The following is a 13,151-nucleotide window of genomic DNA, read 5'->3' on the forward strand; positions in this document are numbered from 1 at the left end:
TGTTACTATGTAATAAGATGCTTTGGTTAATCTTGTGTTATGTAGTATCCTAAATTACAGTTCTTTGTCTCTTTTAATCAAAATTTTATAATCCTAATCCTAAGTATGTAACACCATCCAAAGCACTTCCAGAAATATAAAATTAATTAAAATGTAGCTACAATAAGTAAAAGTGGGTAATTTGTTCTATTGTGTTGTAAGATTATGATAATTTGATTCAACATCCACAGGGCAACTCTCAGCAGACCTTTGAATGGTGATGCACATTCTTTATTCATACATTGCTCACTGCCCTACAACCCACACATTTTGACATTGTTATTGTATGTTCTTACAGACAATTACAAAGTGACACTTTCCTGTTGCCCACAACACCTTGCTCTGCCCAGTCTCCCACAGTGCTTTGCTCTCTTTCTTCATGAATATCATGAATGAACAACAACATACAGTACATATTTTATACATGCAGGACACATACACATAGTTACAATTCACTTGGATACTGTGGGGTTCAAGTAGTCAATCGTTTAAAACCTCAAACTGGCGCCATTTTGCAGAAAAAAGGCAGTCGTGAGTTGTTACAAATTAGCATTGGACATCATTGTAACATTATTGGGATGAGTGATGAGAAATAAATCATTTTTTTCTCAAGTATAATAAGAACTTATGACTAGTTTTCATAGCATCTTTAAACAATTGGAAAAACAGAACTTGGATTTAAAAAGCAAAATGGGTCGTTGTGTCTTTGTGATCATTTGCTTTGGTATTAATCAAACTCTGCATTCCACATGCACATTCATGTGACAGGAACAGAGAGCGCTGATGATTTCTTACACATCCCTCCATTGATTCGTGGATATCTAGTCTGGGCTCAAGTAAAAGAAGGGCCTGTCACTGTGACTACACCAGTTTTTCTGATGTGCAAACGCAATAAAAAATCAACACTTACTATTGAGAGACTGCATTTACAGTACTTTGGACACATTTCCTTGTACTTTGCACTTCCCTTGCAATTTCTTTGGCCTTTTGTAACGTCTGTGCAATTGATTTAATTCGTTTGTAATCTTTTTTTTTTTCAAGAACAATTTCCTTGAGGGCAGAGCTACATTTAAATATTTACGTTCAAAAGTGATAAATTGTGCATTTATGTATAGCCAGATTGGATTTAATGTCTCAGTTATAATAATTAAAATCTGGATATGCATTGAATATGTTCTTTATTTTCCCTTTGTTTTGTTTTGGCTTTTTTTAAACTATTTTCAACATGAACAAGAAATAAAAATTTTAAATGAAAAAAATGATGTCACTATATTAAACAAAGTGCCCTGTGTACTGTAGTCTATTTTATTAAAACTGTTAAGTATTAGGGTGGGGTGGAGGGGTGGGTGCTTTCCACCTTTGGGATGTCTTCACTGTTTAAATACAATCTGATTGTTAAGTTATTCTTATTTACACTTTGGCAAGACTCTACAACAGACCGTGTGATTATATCCACAATCCAAATACATATCATTAACAGGTTGAGCCTCACACGCTTATGATCATAAGCATTTTTAACTGATTACAATTGCAGGACTAATATTAATATCACGATTGCTGTAATGCTGTTAAATTTAATCTGGTACTCTAATCCCTTCTGGCAGATTTGCACACTCATTTTCAGTAATCTCAGAGTCAGTAATTGTCATTTTCAGTATTTCTGAGAGTCTGTTTGCTCAGCATAGTTGACACTGCAGCCACTTTGGCGTAAAGCAGTTAAAACACAAGCGCAGCAAACATCACATGTACTTACAGTGCTCAGAACAAAATGCTTTACCACTCAATATAATTACTTGTTGTTGGACTCTCATTAAGAAATAAATGATCAAATGAGTCTAATTAAAAGAAAAATAAACAAAAGCACGGCTTTCATAATTAATAGTTTGCACACTTTCACCAGTTGCATGTAATATGGATAAATGTTGTTAGAAAGCTGTTAATGTTAAAAGCAGCAAAACGGGCCCAGGTACACAGCACAAACTACGATCACGTTTCAGTGCAAGCCTACACAAAGTGCCATTAACCCCGTGTACATTATTTTCAGTAATCTATAGCATCAGCTTTCATGTACATCTACATTTATGCAGGCTGACATGCTTCTCTTGCAGCCAGTATGACCTCCTCTCCTGTTTTGCACAGGGTCATGGGTCAGTGAAGTCATGCATTACCCCCCAGAGGGAAGAGATCTAAGGGCCTCTCGGTGCAACAACACCCTAAAGGAAGTGTTATACCAGGAGGAGTGAGGCAAAAGCCTCATATCGTTATCTACTCAGTCGTGAACGTGCAGAAAGAGTTGCACTTTATTTGTTTCTAACTTCCTATTCTGTCACTCCATCAGTCCTCAAGCTCTCTACCTTAATGTCACAGTTTAATTTAGCCCAGATCCACCTTCCATCCTCCAGGCTGCAGATCCTATTTTGTCTCAGAACTCTATTTTGCAGGCAGGGAAAGTTTCATCCTGCATGGCAACGGTGCTGTTAGATCCCAGGACGGTGATTCCTAGTTCACGCTGTTTGTCCAAGGTCTGCTGGTACCACTCCTGCATCGACACTGATTCGAAGGTAGGGATCACTGTTACCTGGAGAAATAAAAAGGGCCGCTTTTAGCCATTCAGTAACAGCTGATGATTTCAGCATTTGGAGGGATGTACAGATTGTAGTCTGGGATTCAGTAATTTTCATGGAAATGATCTATGTGATTGCATTTTACATTTTCTCATTTTGGGGGAAAAAAACACTTACATAATAATCTACTGTATATTGTTTCTACCTGCATAGAGTCTGGCCATGATGTCTTTCCATCCACCAGAGCATCCAGGGTTTGCCTCATTAGTTCCTCCCGCTCTGGGCTGTCACCGCTGATGATGTAGCAAGAAGAGCGAACACACTTGAAGAAGTCCACACTCACTGTGGGAGAGGAGGCTCCAGAGGGGGTATAAGCCAGGTCCACATACACACTGACTTCCCCAGCAGAGGTAGCCTTAGGGCCTGTGGCCGAAAGAAGAGGAGAAATTACAGCCTAATAGTGCTCATACCGAGACACAACACTTAAATGTTGAAGTTGCCCTTAAATTACTCAGGGTAAGAGAAAAAATCCCACTTCACAGCTCATACCTGGACTGGATGAGGATTTTGCTGGTGCTGATCGAGTGCTGGTGGAGGGTGTACGAGTTAAAGAGACGCTTCCTTTTGTGACTCCACTTTGGCTCCCTGTCCTGCTTTTCCCTGAGCCTGATTTTTGGGAGGCCTCAATGACCTGATCACAAAAAATATCAAATGTAATACAAAGTTCAGTGGTAGATTTTGTTTAAATAGATTACAATTCAGATGATTTTATGGCCCAAAACTTTAAAATAATAATGAGGTTATTTAGGTTACACTTTACAAATAAAAATAACATGAGTCAAAAGGTCCACTTTGAGTATTTTGATGGCTTTTATGAAGTAACAGAAAACACTCCTTGTGTTCAAAATGTCAGATATGTTGAAGCAGCCATTCACATAATGATCATTTTTACTCTTCTAAAATAAAGACACATGCTTTCACCTGTGGCCAAAACTAATCAGTTACACTTCAGACCAAGTATGTCTTAAGTATAATTAATCTTTCATATATTTCCATAAATCACATATTTTGCCTTCAATCTAGCAGACGAGACAAATTCAGTAATTGCTCGGACCTCTTTCATTAAGTGTGTGACAGCACAACAAAAAAATTCAACCTGTCTTCAGCTTAGAAATACAACCAATCCACCTGAAGCCACAATAAAACTCATACATGGTCTTAACACAGGCATGTGTTTCTGCTCACGAGACAAACTCACCCCTGCAATTTTTTTTCCTCGCATGCCCGTGGCTTTTGCTCTCTTGCCATGAACATCTGAGTCAAACTGGGGAACTGGCATGGAGGCGTCAGGATGTGGAGGCAGAGGTGGACTGTCCCTGAGAGGTGCTGGAAGAGGGTCCTGCGGCAGAGCCTGATGGGTTAGGATGTTTTGTGGAGAATTAGAAGGCTCGCTACATGACTCATCCTCATCCGAGTCCAGAGCTCCATCAGCAGTGGTGGACGGGCAGTCCTCAGTGCAGACAGGGGCATTTGAGTCACTGGGTGACGTGTCCTTGGTGTTGTTATTGTTGTTGCCGTGATGATGCGGAGTAAAGGCTCCTCTGGAGGCCTCGCTGGTGCCTGAGCCGGAGTCGGGCTGTTTAAAATGTTTAAACTCACAGGGAGAAACCAAACACAGGTCTACATCATGACCTGAAGCCTCGAAATGAAGTGTGCTGGGAGCCAAAGGTCGTGCTGCCTCTGAACCCTGACCTAAAGATTTGAGAGGCTTCTTCATTTGTAAAGACATTCCTACAAAGTGGCTGCCATTGGAGTGAGAGTGATAAACGCTGTCATCGCCCTCTCTCTGGCTCCCAGTGGTTGGTCCCTGCTCAAAGGACATGGACAATGATTCATCTACCTCTGTGGACTGAGGTGAGCTCACCTCTGCTGGCATGGAGTGTGTAGTGGTGGTGGCAACAGAGGGAGACGGGTCTGAAGAAACTTCCTTAAGTGCCCCCAAAGGAAGAAAACTTAAATGCTTCTCTCTGGGATGTGTGGGGTTCTCTGGAGTGCTTTTAGGCTGGGATAGCTGCCCCTCACTTTGCCTGGATGACCCATTTGGCTGGTTAACATCAGCAGAATCTAGGCTACTCTGGGCTTGTAGCCGGCTAAGAGCGGACCTGTTGCACCAAACATCATCTGGGGACAAACAGTAAGGAGTGTGGCCTGCGCTGTTGGGCCGTGAGTCGGGGGAGGCTGGTTCTACGGTCTCCTCATCGGGGCTGACAGGAGCCTGGTTCTCTGGAGAGGATCGCGAGGGTGGACTATATTTCAAAGCCCCATCAAGAAGCGTGTACTCAGTTGGGGTTAAGTCTAACTGGACTGTACGCTCATTCTTTGGTGCCTTGTTCAAAGGAGATGGAAATCCTACAACCTTTGCAGGTTTTGTAGCATTTCCAGGCTGGTCTACAAGGCTTTTCTGCAAGTCTGTATCAGCTCTCTCACCAGTTCCAGGCATATGTTGCACTCCATTATCACCACTCCCTCCACTACCTGCTGCTTCTTCTACTGATCTGTCAGCTGTTTCATTACAAGTGTCTTCTTGGCTCAGGCCTCCTAGGCTCTTTTCATTTCCTGGATCACTGCTTTTCTGCTTATCTACCGTTTCCACCTGTGCCTCTTCTCGTTCGATTTCCTCCCTCAGCTTAAGAAAATCAGCTGTCATATCTTCAGGGGTAGACATTTTGGAGCCACAGGGATTTTCCTCGGGGTCCATTTTTTTATTTTCCTGCTCAGTAACAGTGCACTCTGGATCAAGCATTTCTGGCACAGCTCGAGTGTCAGATTTGGCTGAGTCATTATTTGGCAGCGCACTGTTGACATGCAGCTTCTTGCCATCATTTGCTTCCTTTCCTGATGGCTTTTTTGCTTTCTTCTCTCCTATTTTAGAGTCATTCTTTGCTTCTTTTTTGAGCTTCATTTTATTTTCGTTCTTTAATTTGGAGGGGACGCCATCCTTCTTGCTCTGACTGTTCTTTCTAGCTATGCTCCCCTCTTTGTTGTCAGTCTTCTCCTCTTTTTTCCCATCCTTTCCTCCTTTTTTTGAAGTATTCTTCTCTGCTGCTTTATCCTTTATGCCTGTCTCTTTTATTTTGGTTTTATCAGTATCCATCATGCCAGTTCCATTTAATGCTTTTCCTTTTTCCTTTAAAGACACATCCTTACCATCGCCTCGCTCTTTCCTTTGTTTGTGTGTTCCCTCCTTTCCTTGTGACTTGACACTGTCCTGGCTCTCTGTCCTCTTGGTCTTTTTCTCCTCTCCTAGTTTCTCTAAGTCTCCCGTTGTTACTGTGGGTTTCTGGAGAAAGGCCAGCCCCTTTAGCTTTTCCAGCCCCTGCAGCAGCTTTGCCTGTGGGGTAATGCCAGAGAAAAGCACCCTGACCACCTTCTCTTGAGGACACGCTGGATGCCACACAAGCAGAGCACACACAGAGGTGAGGGCGGTGAGAGGGAGAGTTTGGGATTTAGATGCTGATGATACTCCATCGGGCCAATTTTGCATGAATGTCTGGTATTCCTGGTTGTTTTTGCCTGGGTTTAGGATGTATAAATCCAGCTGTCCCACTCCCATCTTTTGGAAAAGGGTTAAGGGCTCAAAGGGGACTCCTTGCGGTCGAAACATTGGTTGCGGTCTGATGTCTAACTTCTTTAACAGCTGTAGGGTTAGAGCAGCCTGCTGGGTGCTCTTCAGTACATTGTCCACACCTGACAGGAGAATAATGATAACTTATATAACCAATCAGTCATATAATTGTTTTTAGCAGTTAAAAATTGTCATGAGATAACATGCACAAGTAGATGTTTTTGGTGCTTGAACATTACACTGATTGCTTAGTGCAAAACAAAACAAAAAGTAAATAAATGAACAAATGATATTAATATAAATGCATTTATCAGCAAAATGAATGAGAGCTCATATTAAGAGTTTGGTTATTTTTTCACTTTTTACTCTATTGTTGTTTTATTGCAACACTCACAGGGCTGTTGTTCCACCTGCAACCTGCTGGGAGCATTAAAGAACACAACCCCAAGCTCTGGAGAGATGAGCCTCTTACATGAGTCCTCTGTGGAGCAGTATAAAGAAAGAAAGAGAGCCACAATGTGTTATTTCAGAAAATGAAACAAATAAAGAGAGCATAATTTCCTCATTATCCACTGTTATGCTACCTATGACGTCTGTTCTCAGCTCCTGCTCAGCCACCTTCCTCTCCAGGAAGGAGACGACACCAGGGAGGTTCTCTGTCCCAACATGCGTCAACAACACAGCATCAACTCTGTCGAGGTGGCGGACCAGCTTCCAGAAGCAGGCCTGAGAGTCCGAGCCTCCGTCCACCAGCACTGTAAACCCGTTAACGGCAAAGAAGGCACAATCACCACGGCCAGCAGGGAATACGTAACAGCAGGGGCGGGACAGCTTGAGGAAACCCACAGTGGTAGGAGGCGGCAGCAGGTCAAAGGGGGAAGAAGGACAAATGGTGCCAGAGATGAGTGACGTGAATTCCCCCAGAGCCTCCATCGCAGGCAGCACCTCTGGGGGATTGATGCAGAGAGTGAAAGGACCTTGCAGGGGCTGGTTTTCCACGAGAGTCTTTCTCCACTGGCCAATGTTGGGACAGCTGAGGGTCAGATGGATCCTGCTGGGTGGAAGTGAGGAGGCAGAGCTCTCCTGGTCAAAAAACTGAAGAGAGACAAGTTTCCAGCATTATATATACAATTTTTAATGTTATACTTCACAATTTACAGTAAAGTCACTCAAAGCTATATCTTAGTCATGTCAGTGGATATGACCACATTTATTAAACAGGCAAACTGTTGGGAGAACTTGATGTTTACCCTTCACTGCAAACTTTAATAGTTTTGCACTGTTTATTAAAAGATCATTTTTAAGACCACAGTCCAGGAATTTTTAACAATTTTCTGACCCTGAAACTGAAAGAATGATCAGTAATATGAGAAAATAATCATTAGTCACTGCTCTGAATTAAGCCTGGATTTGTAGGTGGTAATAAAGGTTTACTTTAAAACTGTACTATTGTTACATGTATAATTTTAAAACCTCTGTTGTAATTTCAAAGAGTGTGCTTGAAAACATGATGTTTGTTCTATAAGCGTGTACCCTCAACATATTTTAATATCGTCTATATGCAGTGTTCAGGTCATTTGGGGTTCAAGGTGTGGCAAGTTTGTGCGTTCAGAATTATAATTGCAATTTTGTGGCTAAGTGTGTACCTGTTCTGTTAAGATTTGTTTCAGTTGGTATGGTGAAAACAGTCCTCTGTTAAAAACCACGTCTCCGCTTTCCTCCTCACTCAGGCCAGCCAAGATCAACAGCTTATGAGCCGATTCTCTGGACAGGAACGCAAACACCTGACCAGGGAACAGAGATGGAAAAAATCAGGCCTAATCGAAAGTCAATAGAAAAGCAGTGAAGATAAATGTAAAAATATAGATGGAGAAAAATCAAAGAATAGCAAACAGTACTGTGAAAACATGTGAAATACTCTTAGGCAGGTTTTCTTGTAATTTCTTTATGAAATGTTCTCCAAGCATCTTTAAAGAAATTCAAATCACCTGGTTGGTGCAAAAAAAAACAGTATCGACACCAAACTGGTTCATGTCTTGAATTAGGTGTTGTTTTATGCTTGAATGATTCATAAATCAGCATTGAATAGCTTAAAAAGATCTTGTAAAATGCTCAGGTACAAGGACTGGACCGAAAATGAGTGAAACGGCATTGTCAATGTCAAAAAGACAAACTTTATAAGAGCTTCAGAAATCCTGGAGAACTATTGCTCAAGACCACTTTTTTTAAACTATAAGACAGTTTGGTTCCTTGGAAGCAAATTATAAAGAAACGAAGGGTCTCTCAAGACATTTGCACAGCCCTGTACATCAAATGTCCCAGATGTCACAGATGTCACACCCTTGTTTAGCTGTTTTGTGATTACATTTCAGGATTACTCCATAATAAAGTAAATGAGCAGCTACAGGCCTCATTTTTACCATGCAAAAAAAATGTGCATATTGCTTATAGACCAATCAGCCACCACATTTAAAACGCTGATCGTGTTTATCACCGATCATCTAATTGCAACGCAATGTTGTGAATTGAAATCTTGGATTTGAATTTGTTGCCACAGTGAATTCTTTATACTTTCTTAACTTTGTGCACAATCTACTACATGGTTATTTTTATTTTTGGAGTCTTGCGTTTAGGTCACAATCATGCAAAACATAATAAAGGTAACATGTTTGTGCCCTGATACGACAGAGCTGTTATGTTAGGTTAGGCTGTAGGGGGGGGGGGTCTTCATCAGTGTGCAGTCATGACTTTGGTCAGTTTGAAATTTAGAGGAAAAAGTAAATGCACTGCAAAAAATATTCAACAGATTTTCAAAAATGCAGGATATTATCATAATTCCCAATATGATGGAGAGGCAAACTTTTGCGCATGGAAGAAAATGTAATTGATTGAGCCCCAACATCCCCTCTCTGGTCTGTGTTAGGCCAGAAATAGTCAATAACAGCCACGGCCAGACAGCCAGGGAAATGTTCCGAAACCAGTGAACTGCCACATGGCCCTTTTATCCATCTGACTGGTGTGCGAATGTGTTGGACTGTCTGTGCTTCCACATGACAAATTGTGTGCTAATTGGGTTCTGGCAGTGATGATTTGAGTTAAGTGTGTTTTAGAGCATGCCGGTGCTTTTGATATGAACACGAGGTGACATACGAGGGTAGAGTTTTTCACAGAAAGCTCAACAAATCTGGATCCCGTGTGAAGACAGTGGAATAGTGTTTATAGCTTGGGGGGAAGAGGGTGTGTGTTTTGGTATATTGCACCTTGCTTTGAGATGTTGCATATTATACATATTATACTAAATAAAATAGCCCAGTTATAGTGTGGAAGTATTTGAGACAATAATGTTGTAATTTTGCATATTTATTCAAGGCATCTGCAGCCTAATGAAAATAATGTACATGTATAAATGTTGCACCTGCTTTAACATAGTGATGGCAATAAAACAACAATTCATACATTTGGGAAATTATTATATTCAACTTATTTCTGAATAACTGAATCATTTTAACACAGCATCATTTTGTCAGCTGCCACCCGAGGATTTATCCCCTCACCTCTGCATGAACCTGTTCCTGAGATGGACTGATCACCACCTGAGTGTCCAACACTCTGGTACAGTGACGTAGACACTTATGCCCTGAAGAGGCAGAGAGAAAAATAAGAAGAGATATAAAGAGAAGGACAAACAGACAGCCACAGGGATGCAAACAAGAGGGAGATAAGCCGACAGATCCGAGCATTGAGTGACAGACTGGAAGCAAATAGGAGAAGAGCTCAAAGAGGAGAAAGTGAACTGGGCTAATCGGACGGGTGATTGACTCACTGGGTGAAAAGAGGAAGTAAGAAAAGTGGAACAGCTGAGTCAGAAGGTTTGTCTGAGGAAGAGATGCCAAGTTTCCTCAATCTGAGAAGGACATTCAGTCTGAGAGGCTGGACTGGGTGAACAGCTAAGAATACAGAGGCGTACTCAGCCGACTGGAATTTCATGACCCAAATATGAACAAATGTTTCTCAGTCTTTTTACACAAAGGGAAACAGAAAGGGTTCCTCGCTGGCTATTTCACTACATGACATTTTGCATAATTCAACCAAACCTTTTAAATTCTGGGAGAATATGTCTTTTCCTTTCCTTGACAATAATTAGACATATATCTCTGTTTCTATACACTAAAAAATGAAACTACAAACACCATCTGGCTAACTTAGCTTAGCATAAAGACTGGAAATGGGAAAATGACTAATATTTCTGTAACACATGTAAAAATTAGAAAATAGCATCACATATGTGCCATAGCATGTGAAGGCTGGGAGCAGTGACTTCCTGGAGTCTCCACTGGTGGTTCATGTAAAACCTCAACATGCTGATTCACCACTCTGGTAAATGTGAGGGCTCAGGAGGCAGGATTGTTAGTATTATTAGTATTAAAGCAAGATACATAGTTTTGACACTAAATGCGAGTGAGTGTTATTGATTGTTGTCTAACTTTTGGACAAGAAATTAAATAAATGCATGCCTCACACTATTCATTTCTGTAGTACATCTTATTATGGAAGCTGTACTACAGTGCAGGCAACCTCTCTGGATAGACAAATGTCTGCTCTTGACCATTTTTATCACTTCACCTCACACAGATCAGCTGTGACACAACTGTTTAATTCTATTTGTCTGTCTTTGTTCCTGTGCTCAGCTGTCCTTAATTGCCATCCATACAGAGAGAACGAGAGGTGGCACAGCTTGGCTGCAGGTTTCTATTGTTTTCTGTATCGAGGGCCCACCCATGCTCAACAATCGCCCTGCCTGACTGCTTGTCCACTTTCCTTCCTTCCTTCCTTAGTGACCCCAGATTGGCTGAGCTGAAATATTGCCATGGCAATGGGAGTTTCCCTAGTAGGGCCAAAGAGTTTGGCAAGAAAGATGACTTAAATCTTACCTGCACCCTTGAAAGACGCCGTGTGATGGGAGAGGAATTCTTGGAGGAAGAGGTTCAGGTTACAGGATTTTAAGTCCACATCCCATGACCGAATACCTGACAGCAAGAAAGTTAGAGGCTATACTGTCACACGGTGCAATGTGATAAAAGCCAATACATGTCCAGGGATTCACAAAATATTAAAACTGGCTGTTATAATTGTAGCTATCCCATAGTATATTTTATTTCAATATTTAATGCATTCAACCAAATCTGCTCTCTCTTTTTAACATAGTACAACGAGTATCATTGTATCATTGGAAATCTGTCATATAAACACGATAAAGAGTCTGTAGCATTTCCTTTCAGCTAATTATGCTCATTAAAAACACAATGTACCATCTTATATTGTACATTTAAATGTATTTGCTGTTTTTAGCTGACAAGTGAGGAGAATTTGAGGTTTTTCTTTGAAACACGTGACAGTAAGCTGAATGTGGTTGGCTTTTAGACTGCTAAAGACACATGATGAAAACTGAAAAACTGGAGGACACTATAGCAGACGATTTTCCCAATCTGTAGGACAAACAGTTGTTAAATTACTATTTTTTTATGATTAACTGATGAAGACATAATCTTTAGCTGCAGATGTACATTCAAAAAACTGGGCTGTTTGTTCAGTTCATGAAAAGTTGATGACATTTTTGAAGTACATAGCTTTCACCAGACTGTAATGAAATGTTCATTGGGCCAGTTAGCTACAGTGCAGGAATATGAGTCAGTCTGTTTTTCTATCTGTGTCTGTCCTCGTGGTTCTTCTTTAATTTCCCTATCTATCCTGTTTTACATTAACTGTCTGCTACACATGCTGGCTTCCATAAAATATCTACAGCTGCAAAACAGCAAAGCAATAAAACATAGACTGTAATGGATCGTTATGAGTATGCACTATCTGGTCTGCAGTATCCACAATTACAGCTGTGCATAAATGCACAAAGGTTAATGGGACATCGCTTACAAGTGGCTGTGTGTTGACTGAAAATCCCCGGCGCAACATTTCCCTCAAAGCTTGTCCTTACATAACTAAAAACTAAAGCTGAGGCGAAAGGCAAAGCACCCACTCCAGACAGCTTTTAATTATAATGTGTCCGGAGGGATGAGGGGGTGATGCTGATGGTGGAGTGTCGCCAGATGACGCATCCTCGGTCAGTACGGTGGGGAAAAATTGCATAAAAAAACTGCAGTGTGCTCAGTATATCACCCCCAGTGATGATTTAGGCAAGAAGAACTTGCAGGAAGCTGTTTTTTGGGAGGGGGTTTGTAATACAATTGTATAGCAAAAAGCAAAATGGCACACAGCAGCTATGGGACGCAGGCTCAAATAAACCTACCTCGCTCTATCTCCCTGCTGATGTGTTCCGTCTGCCTGAGGCGAGCGGTCCGTCCGATTATGATGAGCAGGGAGTATTTGTGGAGGCAGAAGTCGAGGTTTGCGGTAGCAGCGCGCTTCGGCTCCTCCTGGACCTCCCTCTCCAGCACCCGGCTGGACGCCATGTTGGAAAATTGCGCTTCTATGTGATGTCATTGAAAAAGCCTGACAGCGCCTTTTATTACAGGGATGACAGCTGCTGTGCTGGAATTCAGCCGCGCATCAGTGAATGGGCAGGAAGAGGCTGAATTATTGATCACACGTGGCAAATGGATCAATAAATATTTTTATTAATTGCGGATCCCATTGCAAATTACCTCCATGTATATTTTATAATATCCCATGCAATATTATTATACCGCAAAGGTGCAGCAGTAACGCTCTACAGACCCTTGAATTCAAGTTCATTTATTGGTATTTTCATCTTACAAATCTATTTATAAACTAACTGTGCGGTATTTCCAACAATCAGGGGGAAAGAAATAAATATATTAAAATATTATGACCAAAAAAAGTCTTCCACAAGATGCCGCAATCATTAACACAATAATGTGACACAATAATTAACACGAACGAGAAAAAAA

General features: G+C 41.2%; 1 protein-coding gene across 1 annotated transcript; it reads right to left on the reverse strand.

Moving 5' to 3' along the window:
* Positions 1-1,342: 1,342 nt before the first annotated feature.
* Positions 1,343-12,698, reverse strand: LOC116318002 (microtubule-associated protein 1S-like). Its single transcript, XM_031736902.2, has 10 exons — positions 12,530-12,698; positions 11,160-11,255; positions 9,783-9,865; positions 7,875-8,012; positions 6,813-7,323; positions 6,623-6,709; positions 3,862-6,350; positions 3,153-3,294; positions 2,809-3,026; positions 1,343-2,617 (listed from the first exon to the last, which is right to left on the reverse strand). Exons 1-10 carry the CDS (start codon positions 12,690-12,692, stop codon positions 2,462-2,464), a joined length of 4,083 nt encoding a protein of 1,360 aa, XP_031592762.1. The 5' UTR covers positions 12,693-12,698; the 3' UTR covers positions 1,343-2,461.
* Between the last annotated feature and the right edge of the window lie 453 nt (positions 12,699-13,151).

The sequence above is a fragment of the Oreochromis aureus genome, linkage group 19 (genome assembly GCF_013358895.1).
Source record: "Oreochromis aureus strain Israel breed Guangdong linkage group 19, ZZ_aureus, whole genome shotgun sequence".
NCBI lineage: Eukaryota > Metazoa > Chordata > Actinopteri > Cichliformes > Cichlidae > Oreochromis > Oreochromis aureus.